Here is an 18,708-nt window from a genome sequence, read left to right as displayed (position 1 = left end):
TGCAATCAAAGCTGAAGGATTTCTTCATAAGGGCCTGCTACTTCAGGCTGCTTCCGACTTGTCACACACCCTGTCAGTGCAGCTGTTCCCAGAGGCCACCCATGAAATGTACATCAGCCGACTTTGCCGTTTCTGTTAAAAGACTAAAAGCTCGGTAGATTTGTCGAGAGAGCGCGATGCCTTTCATGCCCCATTGATGTGTACATGAATGACCTCATGTGAAACGCTCCCTGTTCCCCCTTTTTTTAACCCTCCTCCCATCCCACATATCGTTTCATTCCCCACATTATCCTTCGGTAACCTTGTGTTTTCTCTCCATGCCTCGCCTTTGTTTACGCCACTCGCTGTTCCTTTATTTTTCTTATCCAGGGGCCACAACCAGAGGATGGAGTTCCTGGGAGACTCCATCATGCAGCTGGTAGCCACAGAATATCTCTTCATCCACTTTCCTGACCACCATGAAGGACATTTAACAGTAAGATCAAATCACTTAAAACACTCCCCTAAGGCTTTTTTTCCACCTGCAGCCATGTACTTCTCACATCTTCCTCTTTTACACCCGTGTTTGGTCTTTATTCCACCGTCTCCTGCCTTTTACATCATTTGAGGGGTGATATTTCTTTCCCCACCTTCTTCCCTTCTCATAAATCTGTGATCTTCCTCTTTTTTTTTTTTTTTTTTACCTTTTTGCTTCCACAGCTCTCTTCCACTCACCCCCCCTCATGCTGTGCCTGTATGTTTACTGTACTCCTCGTGATGGGTATCGTCATGAGACGGAACTGTTCAGTGGTTTTCAGCAACACATCTTTGTTGGCACATTTTTGCAAAAGCTGTCAAGTGTCTGAAAAATAAAGTTGCGTGTGCGCGAACCTGCACGGCTTGTACCACAGGTACAAAGCAAATGATCACACTTTGAACACGCAAGTCCATTTTCCGACGGCGTCAAACAGCATTGCGGCGCCGTCTTTTTAGTCGAGCATCAGCACTTCTCTTCAGAGGACCCCACTGCTGGAGGCTGCAAGGATCGAGCTGGTCTAAAAACTGAATAAGAACCTCTGCAGTTATTTTTTTATTTTATTTTTTATGGATATTTCATGACGTAATTTTTGTAAAAGCATCCAGCGAGCTTTGGTTTAGAGACTGAAAGCTCCAGCAATGCCCAAGAGTCAAGACGGGGTACATCTGAAATGGATTTCAAATCGGGAGGAAGAAAAAGTGCCCATTCAACTAGTGCGTGTTTCTGTGGCTCCAATTGTGATTGCGTGTGTACTGTTAAGGAGGGCATATCACAGCAAGACACATTCAGTCATATTGCATTCCATTTGCTCTTTTCCACATCTTGTAGCTATATTTAAAGTGTTTTTGTTTTTCCTTTTAGGGACTTAAATGTACTTCAACCAATCTAACATGTTGTAAAGGCGCTCAGCTCCAAGTCACAATGCAATATTTAACAGACTAACGTGCAATCACCCTGAAACATTTATTCAGCATAACCATGTCTGTCTTTGATGAATTATTTCATGTTTCCCTTCCATTTTGATGTTCCTGTGTACTTCTGCAGTGTGGATCTTACTCTGGTGTTTCCAGTGTTCTGACAGGCGGACTTTAAAATGCGATCCTCTGTTTGTTCGCCCGCAGCTCCTCCGTAGCTCCCTGGTAAACAACCGCACGCAGGCCAAAGTGGCCGAGGAGCTGGGAATGCAGGAGTTCGCCATCACCAACGACAAAACCAAACGTCCAGTCGCGCTGCGGACCAAGACTCTGGCCGACTTGTTGGAGTGTAGGTTCCCAGCTCTTTGATTCATCTCTGCAAATCTAAAATGACTAGAAAGACCGTCTTTATAGACTTTTATAGACCCGACTCCTTTTCTTGTATGTCTCTCCAGAATGTGCAGTTTAAGATGGCAGCATGGTGTAACATTATTGATTTCTTTGTTCGCTCTGTGGTGGATGTCAAACAAAGTCACTTCTCTGCTTAAGAGGCTGGAAAATGCTCCCTGTGTGCCGCTGTAGTTTTTATTTTGGGCTTTTTTTAATCTTCCTGCTGCAGCTGCTAGATTTTCTCATAATTAATGAGCTATTAATTGGCTTGTGGTTCTGCAGGCTTAATAAGACTTTTGTTTTTTACCAGTATGTGACTTGCAGTACAATAAATGTATGCAATATCACTGGATTCATCAGAACTGCAGTCTGGATGGGTCATGGGAGTTTGACCACCAGGTCTACATGACGAGGTTTATGACCGCACTCCCAAAATTACATTTTTATAGCCCATCAGGTTCTTGTATAACCAAAGTTAGAGCTCTTTCTGGCATAAAGTCAAGCATATTTACAGTGAGTGTCAGACTCCTCTAGGACTCCCCCTTATATCCTATCCTGTTTGTGATATTCATAGACAGGATCAGCCCTAGGTAGGAGGGGGCTGATCCTGTCCATCTATCTCGAGAACCTAAAAAAAAACAATCCTGTTTCGTTTTGTTTTTCATTATCTTCATCAGAGCTTGGCCTTCAACCTTTAAATGCACTGGAATCTTTTGCAGCCATGATAAGAGTCAGTATACCTGCAATCTGAGGGCATGACTCTCTGCTGAAAAATGGTGGAATAGGCTTAGCAAACAGGCTTGGCCAACTCCAGGCCTCGAGGGCCGGTGTCCTGCAGGTTTTAGATCTCACCCTGGGTCCACACACCTGAATCAAATGATTAGTTCATTACCAGACGTCTGGAGAACTTCAAGACATGTTGAGGAGGTAATTTAGCCATTTGAATCAGCTGTGATGGATCAAGGACACATCTAAAGCCTGTAGGACACCAGCCCTTGAGGCCTGGGATTGGACACCATTGCCATAGCAGGTCACAGTAGACGCACTTCTCTTTTCTGTTGAAAAGAGTCAGTTGAGGCGACTCAAGCTTCTGCTTAGGATGCTTCCTGTGCACTTCCCTTTGGAGCAGCGGTCCCCAACCCATGGACTGGTACCAGGCCCCGAGAGTTGAAGCTCGGGTGTGAAATTTCAGAATCAGAATCAGAATACTTTATTGATCCCTGGGGGAAATTATTTTTTATGGTTTTTATTGTTTTTATCGTTAACTCGGTTTGCCTAGGTCTTTTCCCATGTGTTAGGAATAAATCTTCTTTTTTTGGGGTACCGGTTTTATTTTGTTGTATTTATTTGCGATACCTTAAAGTCCGGTCCGTGAGACTATTGTCAGACATAAACCGGTCCGTGGTGCAAAAAAGGTTGGGAACTGCTGCTTTGGAGGATTTCTGGGAGGACCCAAACCCGCTGGAAATATGATATATTTCATCTGGCTTGGGAAAGTCTGGAAACTGTTGCTGAATGTCTGGATTACCCCACTTGGCCTGCTGCTGGGGTATAGGTGGGATGCAAAGCAGCTTAAATAGCACCACCAATATAAAGTCTTTTCCAGACATGGAGTTTGTAATATCACTGTGCTCTTCAGTCTGTTAGAGAGATGGCTTTCTGTCTCTTAGATATGGCCCACTACTTCATTCATACATATCCATAACAAGCCATATTACTTGCAGTATTATAGATAATAGTTTTCTTACCATGGCAGCTATTTTTGTGTTCGCTGCAATGTTTATGGGGCCACAGCTAAGCATAAAACAATCGGTGAATTGTCTAGTTGGATTTTTCTGCTCCTGCTTTAATGGACATTTTGGTATTTCTGGTTATTATCAGTGGCAGTGGGCAGTTAATCCCCACGATGTGCAACTGGATTCTATGTGGAAATGACCAGGAAATGGATACTGACACCACACATGACAGCGTGTCTCATAACTAAAGATTAAAATGCTGAAAATACAGCCAATATATGTGCTTCAAAAGTGGTGGGTTTGTGCTTTTGTCTCTTTGCTGTTTACACAAAGAGAGTGAGTTTGTTTTTAATGATTAGCTAAACAGAAAAATAGAAATAACAAAGAAGTGAAAAATAATGTGCCCCAGGGCGCTGGCAGTGAGTAGGCAGCACCTGCCACTGTCATTCAAATCTATTTTAGTATGTATAAATTATAATGAGTACGAGTACAATATAATTAGTGTTGGACCACCTGTTTTTCATGATTTTGGTCATATTTGTGCATTTTAGTCTTGTTACTGTGGCTCTGGTGAGAAGGACCTATGTTAATTTTACCTGCTCTTTAAGGTGTAAACAGGGGTGCTGCCACAGTGAGGAGAGTTCAGTCCATCAGGGTGGTACTTCTGTTGTTCTGTCAAACTCATCTGGTAGAGTTTGTGGGTGGGAAGCCTGTCAGGGATCAGCCCGTGTCACCGGTGCTTTTGAGACTCTTTTCTGACAAGCGAATTAGAAATCCATGGCCCTTTTCTAGGCCGCTCTCCATCACAACCAGGAAACAGCCAACAAGCAACTAGGCAAATAAATCAGCCCATAGTAACTTATTGGAAACATGCCATTACTGTATGGGAAATATATGCTGGAGGCCATTAAGAAGCTGTCTCTCTGTGGTGCTCGATACTTTCCTCCCACTGCATTACGCTGACAGATTTATTTTTTCACATGTAAAATGTAATTTTCTACATATACATACTAAACTCGTATGATATAGTAGCACAAGTGCATATCATTAAACAGTAAGAGGATTGTTATTCTACCTGCAGCAACTTAAATTTGGTGGTGCGGCGCTGTTTTGGGGGACGGGACCTCCACAGACATCCATGGAAAACAGGAGCAGAGCATAGGGCTGCTCGATTATGGCAAAAATGATAATCACGATTATTTTCACTGAAATTGAGATCACGATTATTTGACGATATTTATTTAACCCTTTAAGACCTACCATAGAACCAAGTCCACCAGAGCTTATATATTTTTTTTTTTACATGTTGTAGTGCCATTTGTGGGAGCATTTCAAGTTGCTATACATCAATACAACTGTTATAGCCCATATTTTAATAATATGTATGCATTAAGTCCATAGTAATTACATAAATTGCAAAAAAGTGCAATAAACTACAAAAAAATTGAAAATCGCTTTTGTTTTGTTTACATATATTTCTACTTTAAGAGGTTTATCCCTCAAAACTTTAAATACAATAAAGTTGCAAAAAATAGTTTCCCACCACAGGAAATTTATTTTGAGTGTCTTCATAGTTTTATTTTGGAGATACAGCAATTTTTATATACTGCAGGAAAAACAAAAAAACAATCCTATGATGCAAATTTGCAAAGAAAACAGCATGTGCATCATTTCACTGTGGGAAGTGTTACGAACAGCTGACAGGAACGGCAAAACGTGTTTCTGGAATATTATGTTTTTGTTCATGCAAGCGCTTTTTATGCAATTTTTGCAAAGCTATATGTGGAACGAAACCGTGACCGAGGACAAGCTGATGGCATCAGATGTAAGTACAACTCCTCCGGTTTCATATGCAAAACAAATTATTGCGCTAGCTTACGCGGTTCAGGTTCTATAGGGATTTAAAAATAGTTACGCAAAACGGAGCATGCTGCTCTGACCGGCTTTAAAGGGTTAACAATGACTTTAAAAAATAATATAAAATAGTGTGCAACACCACTGAAGTTTTTTTTTTTTTAAACTCTCTTTTCAACCAACGGCAGTCACTCTCCAAATAACTTCTGCTTAGCTTTCCGAGCTTCCCTCGGGTCCTCTTAATCAGCGGTCTCCACCCTTTTTTGCGCCACGGACCGGTTTATGCCCGACAATATTTTCACAGACGGCCTTTAAGGTGTCGCGGATAAATGAGGGAGGGGCTAATAATCGGCTCAGTCATTTTTAATGATCGTTGAAAGCCCAGATCGTAATCGTGATTAAAATTCGATTAATTGAGCAGCCCTAGCAGAGCATTCATGACAGTAGATGTGGTTCTTCAAATAGAGAACCTGGGGTGGAGGGTGAGTTGGGCATTGTGCTCCACAGTCCGATCATCCTATTGTCCCTCTGGACGATCGCTGATGACCGATAGCACCACCTGTGTGGGAGGCAGAGGAGGTTAACATGTACCCATTATCCACCCACCGTAATGTACAATGTGTGACCCAAACACAGGAAAAACTCCACAACACGCAGGGAAAAGAGTTTATTTCTCACTTCCAGCATGATGAGACACTTACATGTTGACATACTGTACGATAAATGATTTGGCTTTATTGTAAGTAATTAACATAAGTGGACGGATGTCAGTCCAAACAGATATATAACATCTGCACGGCTCTTTACTTCTTTACTTCAGACCTATAGTTCTCCTAACTCATCCAGTCTGTTTTCTTTGTTTTAAATAGTTCATTCCTGTCTTCTCCGCTTTGCGTCATGATCTCCGCACACACAGCAGAATTTTCCACCCACAATAGCGCCCAGTGGGAGGCGGAGATAAGAAGATGAAATAAACAAAGGCCTCTTCAAGTGCACTAACATTAAGCTCTCGTTTAAAAATCAAGCCAGCAGTCAGAAATATACATGTCTGTCATACAAGTTATAAATGAAGATGCCAAATAAAACGACAGTGAGGCAGATTCACTGTATTTTTAATTAAATTGATCACTAAATTTGATTATGGTTGATACCCGATACAGCCCTACTCAAGGGGGGTTGCTGAGCGGCTTGCACAGACAGGCCTGAGGAGCTTAAATAAAACACTTTATAAGCTGACGTGAGCTGGTGTTCAGATCAGCTTATCTGCGAGGGTTTGGCCCTTAATAAATTCCAGTATTGATTGGGCTGTAACAGATTGTTCTGGCAGATCTCGAGTTTTTTTTCATTGCCTACCTATCACATATAAATGTCCCTCAACCCTCAAGCACCTAGGTGTACATCAAATCCGATAAATTAAGCTAGAGATAACATTCACTTGATTTCAATCCTGCAATTAAAGGAAGTTCATGGTGAACTATAGGAAGGTGTAAGCTGAACATGAGCGCAGGGATTTGCATGCAGAGGAGAATGGAAATGGAGAATTGGAGGAGACCTTTTGCGGTCCACATTAGGCCAACAGGGGGAGCAGGCAGGGACAGGAACTGTGATACAAAGGGAATAGCAAATGAGCCATTCCAGTTTGGTAGATTAAATGAGGAAAAAAAGACTAAAAAGCACTAATGTTTTTCAGGCCAGCATTCAATAGACAGACCATAATGCATGAATCACAAAACAACACAGGGCTTCATATCATTTGCCTTTCAAATCATCCCTCAAAAGTTTGCAGCGGAGCAGAGTTGATGACACGGGAAGAGGACGCGGGGCAGCGCTGGAGATGAGTGCAGCTCTTCTGTATATGAACAGTTGTGCCCTGCAGCTACAGCGGGCCCTCACTGGCCTCCTGAAATATATTACCTATTATTTCTCTCTCATGTCCCACTGTCTTAGTCACAGGGATGAGTGAATGCAGTGGCATCTAATGGAAGGGGAAAACAAAGGGACAGCCATGAGATGAAGATGACACCCAGCACCTTCTGCTTACATTTCGGTTTTTTGGTTTTTTTTGTTCTCAGAGCAGTTAGGCCGCCAGTTATTTATTCAGCTTGACATACAATTTTATCTTATATATGACATGTTTCTCTGAACTCTGTGTGGCCCTTGTAGTTCCAATTTCCTGTGTGATAGAAAAGGACAGTCGGCTACAGAGCCATCTTTTCCAATTGTTAACATTAACATCACGTCCCTCGCCGAGGGAGGCCGCTGCTCGGGTCTCTCTTCTGGTCTTTGTTAATGTTTTATTTACTACAGAAGCAGAAATGGAGCTGATTGTTAAACAAAGCAAAGCACCCACCTCCTTTTTTTTCTCGTTCTGTCTCTTTTGTTTTCGCAGCTTTCATCGCAGCTCTCTACATTGATAAAGACCTGGAGTACGTGCACACATTCATGAACGTCTGCTTTTTCCCTCGACTGAAGGTGAGTCCCTATTGATAGCTGTTCACCGCTCGCACCTGATCAATGAGCTGCTGAGCCGAGCACCTAAGAGAGAGACGGGGAACGAGCGAACCGGGGGGAGATGATGAGGAGGGGAGCTAATGGCAGGGCCCTAATGGCACTAGCATCGACGTGAGGCCTGAAGTGGTGCTTGGCTTTTGAATGCCTCTCACAATGGCGGCTTGGGTGGCTATTTTAGTCATCTTTAATGGGAATCTCAACGGCGTTGGGATGCATGCATTGGCTTGTTAATGTTAGTCGTCTGTGTTTTTCTATTGATCCGAGAAGTGCTTGAAGTTGCTGACGGTATCCACTTCTGGAGTGTTGCGAGAGCTGAATAAGTAGGCTTCAGTCAAAACTTCAATGGCAAGATGCGCGTTAGGAAGGGACGGGCATTATATCCTTAAGTGCTCAAGTCTAAGTTTAGATAGAAGAGCTCCGTTTTTCCCTTTATTACCGCTGCTGCAGTGAAAAGACAAACTGAAACCGGGTGTCCGTACACACACGCGTGCTCGTGTACGAGTTTCCCACACAGCGCGGACCTCTCCTTGTGAAGCTGCTGCAGCGGTCTGATATGCCATGCTAATTGCTGTCTTGGTGTGCCTCTCCAGGGAGAATCCCCAGCTCTAGAGGAGCTGAGCTTTGCGTCATGGTCGCTGCAAGAGAGCACCTCATTTCCACTTCCAAGAGAAAAGTTGTGAAACAGCCAGCATGTCTCCTTACATAGCCCTCTGGAAACCACAGTGTTGCAAACTGTGCTGCTTCATCCAATTTAGATGGAAATAGAGAAGCAAAACCGGGAACATAAATCCTTTCCTTATGTTCGCAGTTTTTTTTCTTCTTCCCTCCATTATGCATGTTAAGGTGTTTGCATGAGCGTGAATGCATCACCGCACTCGAAATGTACAAGAGGTAGGCTATAAGCTGCAGCCAAATTTCTCAGCCTTCAGCGAAAGGAGTGTGGATGCCCCCGGAGAGAGGAAAACCGGAAAGGAGGAAGAAGGGGAAGCAAAGCACGAAAGCAAGAACAGTAGAGATGGAGGGGCTGCGAGGGAGCTGCAAAGCGAGAGAGAAGCAGAAGCACTCTTTGTAGAAAATTAATAGGAGCAGACAGTTCTGGATTCAAAGTCTGCCTTTTTATGACAAGGCTGCTTCCCTGTTAATGGAAGGGCTTTTAGAAGTCCCCCTTGGATAAGAGAAATGTATCAGAGCTGCACACCTGGGAGACTCCCAGACGCTCTTTATTTCTGGCTGGGGATTGGCTTTTGTCTTAAGTAGCCTGTGATTTGTGCTCACCGCCAAGTCATAGATGGAGAGCCAGTCAGAGAGAGCGCAAATAAGTCCAAAAGGGGGTAAAAGCTTGGAGATGGCAGGAATGAAATAAAAGCATGAAGGAGTGAAGGAGAACGGTTGTAACTGCAGTTCATTTTCATTGTTTCTGATTCTTTGAAATGAGTGGGTGAAGAGAGATAGTTTGGTCTCAAGTGTGTGTTGTTTGTGTGTTGCAGGAGTTCATTCTGAACCAGGACTGGAACGACCCCAAGTCTCAGCTGCAGCAGTGTTGTTTGACCCTGAGAACAGAGGGCAAGGAGCCTGATATCCCACTCTACAAGTAAGGCCACCATATTACCGAGGCTTGCATAAATTTCTTTCGGCATTATCTAGAAGTACCAGTGTGTGATTAGAGGTTAGTCTTTTGTGCTTAGTTTATATTTAAATACAAACTAAACAGTTGTAATTTCTTGGCCCCATCAGGCAAGTTTCTTACCTGAAAGCCACACTCTTCATTGACATAAACCATACAACAGAGACAACTGTTCAACTCGAGGCTTCATCATAGTGGCAATTCAGTACGGAATCAATAAAGTTAAGAATTCTACTAATGTCAAGAATCAAACAGCTCCTAGAACTTCAAAAATTTATCAAAAACTTCACATGGGCACAAAAACAAACAATAAAACTCTTGAGAAAACAAGCTAAAGCTAATTCAGATACCTAAAACATGGTTTTGAATTTCATATTGGCTATTTTGTAACTTTAGCTAATGAAGTAATTATCCAATAGTGATTTATTACCTAACCAACCCCTGGGAGTTAGCCCAACTAGCTACTCAACATGGTTTGCACATTTGTCTAACAAGTAAAAGTCCCTCAGTGTGATTCTGGGAGACACAAATCAAACAGTACCGAGCTACCTGCTGTGGAGGACTCCTTGTGAATAAGGGAGCAGCTAAAAATAGCTTTGAATTCATTCAACTTAACATCTGGTTAAGCTAGGTTGTTAGCATCCAGCCTGGTTCACAGGCAAGCTAACATTACCTACCAGGATACTGAAAAAAGGCAGCTACCTAACTTAGCAAAGTATAATATCAGCTAATTCAACCAAAGTGCTCATTAAATAGCCATTCATTGTAAAATGTCTTTATCAGCAAATGTTATAAAACACAACAGAGTCACACAGCTTGCTAACCGTAGCTTGCCTGCTAACGAATTTAATTGTTTGCAGACTACTGAGCGGATTCTGGGTGGCTAACTTGCCGAATTTACATTTATGTCTAAACATAGCTTTCTGCAGGACTAGCAGAAAGCAGTGCAGCAAGGGTACCCTTTCTCCCTTTTTTGTGCTTTTCTTTTGTAAATACTGTTTTGGTCATTGCTTCTTTATGCTTAGAATTGTAGGCACACATGGTCAAGGATTTTTATCTTCATCTTTAACTCCGCTCTAACTGATTAAACACTACTTCACGCTATTTAAGCTATTTGGTCATTCATTTTTTCAGAGCAGTTTCAAATCTTCTATGGCTTATATACAGTGATGAATCCTTTAACTTTTTATATAGCTGCATATTTCGATTAATGTAGTAGCCATTTATATTTTTGCAAGTTTTTTTTTTTTAAGCAGTCTTAAGATACATTCAAGTGCTGCCACTTAAACATTTTAAGCATAAAATACATATTGAATTTGAACATGACATCTTATTAGCAATGGTAAGAAATTCAATTTTTGAGATTAAAGATCTAATCTAAGTGTGTATACACATGGTTGCACCGTACACTTGATCAGTCTCTTTAGTGTGAGCCCAACTCTGCAGTCCAGAAGGGTCAGGCATCACGTGGGCTGCAGCACAAATTCAGGGAAATGAACTGGCACAAACATAATTTACAAGACTACTCGTCATCAGACTCTAAACATTTTGAACAACTGTGTAAAGGTCTTTGTTGTTGTGATGAGAAAAGAAAAGATAACTAAAACGATCTCTTATTTGACAAAAAAGCCAAGGAGCAAGTGTCATTTGACAGAAAGCTTTTGAGAGCTGCCACGATGCAGTGTTTGTGTCACCACTGGAAGCTGGCAAACACAGTTTTCTCAGAAAAAAAAAAAAAAGAGGGGGGGTCGTCTCGAGGCTCACGGGTGGTTGGAGACGGAGCGGTTCGGCGTACAATGAACTCCACAATTCAGCATCTAATCTGTCCCCTTTTCCTCCCCGTCTCTCTTCCCTTGTATTTATTTAATCGTCTTTCCAGTCCCCCGTGTTTATTATTCCGTCTATCTGCCCAGCGGATGGCGATTTTTTACATTTTTTTTTTGACACAGCACAGCTCTGACACCGCAATCAACACTTCCCTCCCCAAGTCCACTGCCCACAAGAACGTGAAGGAGAAACAAATAGAGCTCCTGGGTGACCTGAATTTCAAAAATTCACACAGCCCCACATGTACAGGAGACACAAGCTTACATAAAACCCAGCCTCTGATGAATGGAAGGCTTCCCCTCCATCCTTGAGCGTAATTACTTCTTTCTTTCCCCATGTTTGATGTATACACAGTAGCAGCCGGTAATATTGAGCATTCCTTTGACCACCTCGTGAGATGACCTGACCCCTGTTGGTCGATAAGCCAGACTCATACAACTTTCATAGCATTTCATAGAGCAGTTGTTCGGCGTCGAATCTATCTTGCTGTCGGTCTTCGAAGTCTGCGGGATTTGTTTACAAGCGTCAAGGGTAGAGAAACACAGAGTGAGACTAGGGTGTGAGTTGGAAAGAAAGAGACTAAATTACCAAAAGAGGCAGGAAAGGACAGGGAAAAAAAGGAGAAGGAAAGGAGTTAATGTACCGAGCCCCCTGCTAAAGGTTCCCTGGTGAATGTGCCTGGCTGATGACAGATCGACACCTCAACCCCGCGCTCTATCACTTTCCTGTACATCTCGACACACCAGGGAGCGCACATATACACCCATCTCGCACTGTACAGAAAGTGGCCCCAGTCTGGAAGTAGCTTTTAGCATGAACGCAGCGCCAACGACTTCCCGACGGCCCCGTAGATTTCCCTTTTATTCCGTCTCCTTTTGTGTTATTTTAGCGCCGCGATAATTCCAAGTGACACGCTCTCCCCGTCGAGATTTGGCTAAAGCAGCGCACGCAGGAGTCTTATTTGCTCGGCACATGCTATGCGCTTCTTCATTTGTAATCGAGAAAGGGGGCTGAATTATTGATAAAGTGTCATAAGTGACCACGTTGCATTAAAAATGGATTTGCTCTCCTGAAATAAGTAAATTGTCTGTGAATAATTTAGGTGACTCACAGCTTGGGTCTGAGATGTTTATGCTAATGTTAACATTTCAAACAACTGTCTTGTACACATGTCCCTGCAGAAATAAAACAAAGTCAACATCTGGCTCCTTCTTCTTCTTCTTCTTCTTTTTTAAATGAGGTACATCTGTAAATTACTTCAGTCTCTTGTCATCTCTCCCTCTTTAGCGTTTTCATTGTTTACCCTTCTAGCGCGCCAAAGACTCGCAGGTCTCTCAAAGACTGTTGTCACTCTTTTATTTCAGTTCCTCTCTCAACGTGTCACTTATTTATTTATTTATTTATTTATTTCCCCACACTCCTCTTCAGATCTAGGTGTCAGAAGATGAGTGCGGGGACTTTGGGAGGCTTTAAAAATTGTTTATGTGTCCCTCAGATGGATTGTGCGTCTTCTCAAAGAGCGCTCTTTAGTCGAATTACATTTGTTCCAATTCAAAAAAAATTTTTTTTTGTATTTCTCTGAAGGACTGTGTCCCCGAGTGTCCTTGTGCTTCTCTTTTTCTTATTATTCCTAAACTCTGCCCTCCTTCCTCTGTTGAATTTTGCAGGACCTTGCAGACGGTGGGGCCGTCGCACGCGCGCATTTACACCGTCGCCGTGTATTTCAAAGGAGAGCGAATCGGCTGTGGCAAAGGCCCAAGGTGAGTAAGATGGTACAATATAATAAGACACAAACAAGACAAGGCGTTCTCCTTCTCAATGCACCGCTAATGGGCTCCAGAATAATGGCTGCACTTTATTGATGGTGTTTATTATAGCAATTAAGCTCTGGCTGGCCTATTTTATTGCGAGAGACATTATGCAGCATGAAAGTTGAATCGATCCGTTATTGATCCGATGTAAATTCTGTTATGGAAATATCACTTTTTGCCGAGGAGAGCTTGACGAGGCGGCGCTGCTGCTGGGGCTGTGTTTAGGTCTACCTGAGCTATTGTGTTCACACATATCTATTTATTTTTATTATAACCCCCCCTTCAGTGTTGAGTTGCACACCTTTTGTGTGTGTTCGCATATTCATGCTTTTGTAAAGTAAAGAAAGTGAATCTCTGCGCCGAGGCCTTTTCAGGGTTGGAGGGGTTGACGATAAAGCTGCAGCTGAGCCTGCGAGAAATGAAACCTAAATCCATCAAACATCTTTCGCCCTCCCCCCACACACACACATGTGAAAATCCCCTCCACGACCCCCTACTTGAAACCGCTCTCTCTTGCACTAAGCTGGCGATAAGTTTGTCCCTTCCACAGAATCTTTGGCAGCTTACTGTTTTTGTATTTACATGACTTAAGCTCCCAGCCACCTCCACTGCTGGGCTATGATCACACACCACATAATATATAAGGAGGGGATGGTGAATTGCAGGAGTAAACAGTGCCCAGCGTAGAGCCGCCGATAGGCTTACCTTTTGGAAATGCGTGCACCGTGTTACCTGAGATTGTTAGCGAAGAAGGGCTCCTTGGAAAACAAATATAATGCACTTTTGATAATCCTCTCAATATTGGTTGTGGGGTATTTTTCTCTTCTTCTTCTTTTTTGACAGGAATTCAAAAAAAAGGACATTTTAAATATGCTAAAGACCTTTTTCTCTCTCTTTCTCTGTCTCCTTTTCTTTAAAAAAAAAAAATTCTAATCTAGCATCCAACAGGCAGAAATGGGAGCTGCGATGGATGCGCTCGAAAAATGTGAGTTGTTCGGCAACAAAGACCTCTCCTCGCCACACACACATAAACGTTTTCACACTTTAAGCCCTTCACATGCTTTGCCTCAGTGTTGAATATTAGCTTTGGCTGTACAGTATGCAAGATGGCTGGCAGAGAGCTGTGGCCTGACCAGCCGGTTGGCTGCAACATATAGGACATTAGGTTGTTTGAAGTGCTAGCCCAGAGCACAGGCATGGGGCCTAGCCAGAGATGGAGAAGCAATAAAACAAAGACTGGGGAAGCTAAGCATCCTCGACCACGTCGATCATCCCCGGGGGACAGCGGCAAGTTTGTTTCGAGAGCCACGCAAAGTTTGCATTTTTAAAACAATGTTGTTTTCAAGCGCTTTTTAGAGACCACGAGAGCGAGGCTGCACACTCTGCTCCGCTCTCTTATGCTCCTCTTCAGATTTGAAGGAGTGCAGCTGACGCGTCCCCCTACGTGCTGCTTCACTCCTTGGCTGTTTTCCATCTTGTCATTGTCTTTTCATCAAACGCCACTTAAGGAAAATAGGTAACGTCTCATTCGCTGCTAAGTAAAAAATACAATTACACGGCTCTCAGAAACACATCCACGAGCCTCTTCCAACACCTCCAATTTGCTTCCTATACTCTGCATACGTACGTGGGCATAATAACCTCCATTAAACTGAGAGTGGAAAGAGTTTGGTTGTAATGTTTGGACCAGGTTCAGTTGCTATCTGTGTGACCACATTAATCAAATGTACAATTTGTTCTTTACTCAACTAATTAGCTGGAGGTGAACACAAATGGCTTTGTTGGAACAGGCCTGTGGAACTTGCAGAGGGCAGAAAGGTCAAACTTTGATTTCATTTGGCTTCTAAATGAGGCCTCCAGCCACTTGTGATTGATACTGTTTGCGCACCCATGCTTTAGCTTTTTATGAAACATTAGCATTAGTGTGTTATTATTTAAAGCCGCTCTCTCAGCCTCCCTCTCTCCCTCTGCTTTTGGCTCCCTTTTTCCCTCGCCTCCCTCCCTCCTTATCAGGGGGCGTAGTTCAGAGCACACAGTCTCTCTCCTGTGTCATCCTCCCTCCCTTAATTCCACCCGTTTCCTCTCCCCAGTGTACACCTCTGTCACCATGATTGATAGATGCTCATTCCTAGTAAATGAACATTTCCCCCCTCATAAATTGCTGTTTCATGTGACTAGATTAGCAATGCCTTTTAAAAGGTCAGGTAATTTAAAATCATCTCTCCAAGTCTTCCTTCCTTTGGCGCAAAAAAAAGCTTCCAGTTCTAGAGCTTTGTTTGACTTTGTGCCGTCACTTCATTTAAACCCACTAATTTACAAGTCAGCCGTCAGCTTGATGTACTCTCTGCTCACACCCGACCTGTCTGTTATGTTACTCTGAGCAGTTTTTAAGAACATTTACAGAACTCTGCAGAGATCTTGAGCCACCTCTCTTTATATTTTGTTTGCAAAATGGCATGGAATATTTGTGTGTTTTCCTGTTTGAGCATGATTTTACAGCATCATCAGTGTGTTTGGGATCTTTTTCATGCCGAAACACAAAGCTGTTGCCAATCAAATGCTTTCCATATGCTATTGAACGGTGGATCAAAATCTGATTGTTCTTTGTCGTGCTCATAATTTCATTAGTTTTGACAAAAGCCCAACACCACTGGCTGAAACGCAGGCCCAAACCAAGCGGTCCCCGACCCCCAGGCCACGGCCCGGTACCGGTCCGTGAGTCGTTTGGTACCAGGGCGCAAGAGTTAAGGCTCAGGTGTGAAATTTATGGTTTTCAGGGTTTTTATCGCTAACTCTGTTTCCCTGGGTCTTTTCCCGTGTTGTAGTTGCGTGTCTTATTTTGAAAGAAATATTTACGCGTTACCATAGTAACCAGAGAGCATTAAGGGGCGGAGAGGAGGATGTTACTCTCAATGTTGTTGGTGCATTTCAGGAGGGCGCTGCTAATAAAGTTATTAGTTATTAGACCATCACTCCATCAGACCTGTTTCCACTGATTTTCACTCCAGCTCTTGTGTAATTTGGCATACCTCAGTCTTTTCTCTCTGCTTCCTTTCCTTAAGAATGACTTTGTGACATTCTGATGTACATTCTGAATCGTTTCTCATTTCTTAAGGACATGACTTTCAGCTACTGCTCATCTGCAGTAGATGGGTTTTTTTATGCCTGCCGCTTCTTCTTTTGTCCTCCACTTGTCAAGTTTCTACAAATTTTTTGGGGGGACGCTCTGCACACGATGCTGCGATATGCCAAGTTTTTAGCTAATAGCTCTTCAGGAATCACCTTGTTGGTACAAAAATACTATTTTATGCCTGTCAAACTGTGTTATCTTTGGTATTTTTCAGAGATTCAGCTAAAGAAATGGGAACAAATTGTGTTTTTGTGACAGGCTGGTAGTAACAAAGTGCCTAAAGATAAAATTTAAAATGGGTTCTTTGCTAAGTTCGCTGTTATGCGTACACAAAAAACATTCCTGTGAAAGTGGTCAGGTACAAGGCCTGGACTGAAAATAAGTGAAAAAGCTGCCAATGTCTAAAGAAACCCTGAAGAACTGTTGCTCAAAGCAGAAGAAGCTCAGGCTCGAGACTTTTGCACAGCACTGTCGATAATAGCTGCGTTACAGGGAGGTATTCTTAATTAATTGTAGTCGTTTAAGACACGAGTTGTGAGAACTAATGTTGATGAAATGGTTTTAAAAGACCATGAATAATGAAAATCCTTGCAGTTAAACCTGCCTGTAAAAACTTCAGTGAACTGTTGCCTGTTTTTAGTCCAATCGCTTCCATCTTTCACAGATAAGCCTCATTAATTAAAGGTCATATTTATTTCAAATGAAATACAGTGTGCTGATCATTCCTTATTATTCATAACTTAGTGTTAAAGGAATCACTTTGGTATTGGAAATCATAGAGAAAATTCATTAATTCCATTGTTGAACATCTTTTTGTTAAGCTAAATATGCAAGGTCAGTCAGCAGGGTTCAAACACACTTTGAAGGATTTGTATGTCTCCTGACCATGAGCTTGTATAATGAGACTGGAGCTCATCTGCTGCAGAACCGCCTGATGCATCAACTCCTATTGGAGCCGCATTGTCTCTCATGTGATTGTCAAGAGCCTCGCTTCATTTGTTCGCATAGCAAGACTAATCAAGGACATTAGCCCCGGTGTCATGTAATTCGTCATTGATTGTCTTATTGGCCCTCAGTGCAGTACTAGCTTACACCATTACTCCTCGTGTACAACAGTCCTACCTTGTGTTACTCTCGGATCGAAAACAACTCGACGCAACGTGTCAGGATTCATTTCCATGTTTTATTTAAAGCCTCCTCGAGTATCAGCAGCACTTTGAGCAGGATTGAACTTTTTGTTTCTGCTGCAGAGCTTTTCCTGCCTGACAGAATCCGCGGCTCCAGCGGTGTCAGAGAGGTGAGAGACATGGCTGTGTTCAGTCAGACAGCTCAGAGCTCATTAAAGAGACCGGGCCCCAATATTTGGTGTGTGTGCTGTCTGTAGCTGATCCGCTGGTGGCTCAGCTGATTCACATTTCATTATTTGATGGCCCGCGTTTTGACAGTCTCCTGCCTGTGTCTGTCAAGGTAGAATTAAATGTTAACCAAGGCCCAGACTGGAAGAAACATGAGTGCAAACAAATCGAGCTGAGAGCAGCCAGGTAGGCGAACGAAATCGACATGAGGAAGGAGAGAAAGAAGGAGCCGGTGGTGCAGTGTTTCTGAGGCCCTGGGGCTCCATGCACCATGCACCATGCACCGTTAGGTCTTAGGCGACATCAAATATACATGGAAACGGCTTAAGCATTTATCATTCATCCTTACAGTGTCTGTTTAAAGTCTCCCATCTCTCTATGGCTCAGCCCCTCCCATTCGCTTTTTTTCCCAGCTTCCTCACAGCTGCTTGTTTCTCAAACAATACGGTATCTGTTAAATAAGAGTAGGAGCCTCAATCTGCCTAGTAGCTGGAAGGGGAGCTGCATTCTTTCTTTAGCTCTCTCTAAAACCCTTAATCTCTTGATAAAAGCACTGGATGGAAAGAGGCAAAGTAAAGTACAGTATGCAGGATCTCCATTCACTGGCTTGAATCTTTTGTTTGGCCTTTGGCACGATGGGAAAATCCCTTCATCAGCACCGCTATACAGGCACACTATTGGCTTGTTGACTGATGTTGTGCGTGTGAGCTGTAGGTGATGGACTCGGTCTATTGTGCCTGAGCTGAATGGTGATAGACCAGTGTATGTTCTTGAGCTCTTAGACGGGAGCTGATCTCTCATCACAGATTCTACCTCCAGCTGTTTATATTTAAAAAAGGAAGCCAGTGCAGAAGTGCTTTAAAGCTGCATTTTTCTCTAATGACCAGCAGAGGGTGACTCCTTTAGGTAAGTCCAGTTCTGTGGAAATCTATGGAGAAACTGCCTCGACACCCTTAGTCTGTGGTGTCAGTAAACATGGTCTCAGTCAGTAGTTTTCTGTCTTATTGAATCATAGGGCGTCAGCGCATTTGAGTTTCAA

General features: G+C 42.9%; 1 protein-coding gene across 3 annotated transcripts in view; it reads left to right on the top strand.

The window, feature by feature from the left end:
• drosha (drosha ribonuclease III) overlaps positions 1-18,708 on the top strand; it is a 151,137-nt gene that overhangs the window by 121,106 nt on the left and 11,323 nt on the right. For all 3 annotated transcript variants that reach the window (XM_086306751.1, XM_086306750.1, XM_086306752.1), the window contains 6 exons: positions 370-475; positions 1,639-1,780; positions 7,801-7,883; positions 9,410-9,513; positions 13,041-13,133; positions 14,123-14,169. In XM_086306751.1, coding sequence (XP_086162877.1) covers positions 370-475; positions 1,639-1,780; positions 7,801-7,883; positions 9,410-9,513; positions 13,041-13,133; positions 14,123-14,169 — 575 coding nt within the window. The remainder of the gene's footprint in view (positions 1-369; positions 476-1,638; positions 1,781-7,800; positions 7,884-9,409; positions 9,514-13,040; positions 13,134-14,122; positions 14,170-18,708) is intronic.

Source organism: Aulonocara sp. 'chitande type north' Nkhata Bay, linkage group LG9 (genome assembly GCF_057382095.1).
Source record: "Aulonocara sp. 'chitande type north' Nkhata Bay isolate Kocher_YH1m ecotype deep benthic linkage group LG9, A_spYH_male_GT1.1, whole genome shotgun sequence".
NCBI lineage: Eukaryota > Metazoa > Chordata > Actinopteri > Cichliformes > Cichlidae > Aulonocara > Aulonocara sp. 'chitande type north' Nkhata Bay.
The sequence above is the reverse complement of the archived record's forward strand: the minus strand, read 5'-3'. Positions and strand labels throughout refer to the sequence as shown.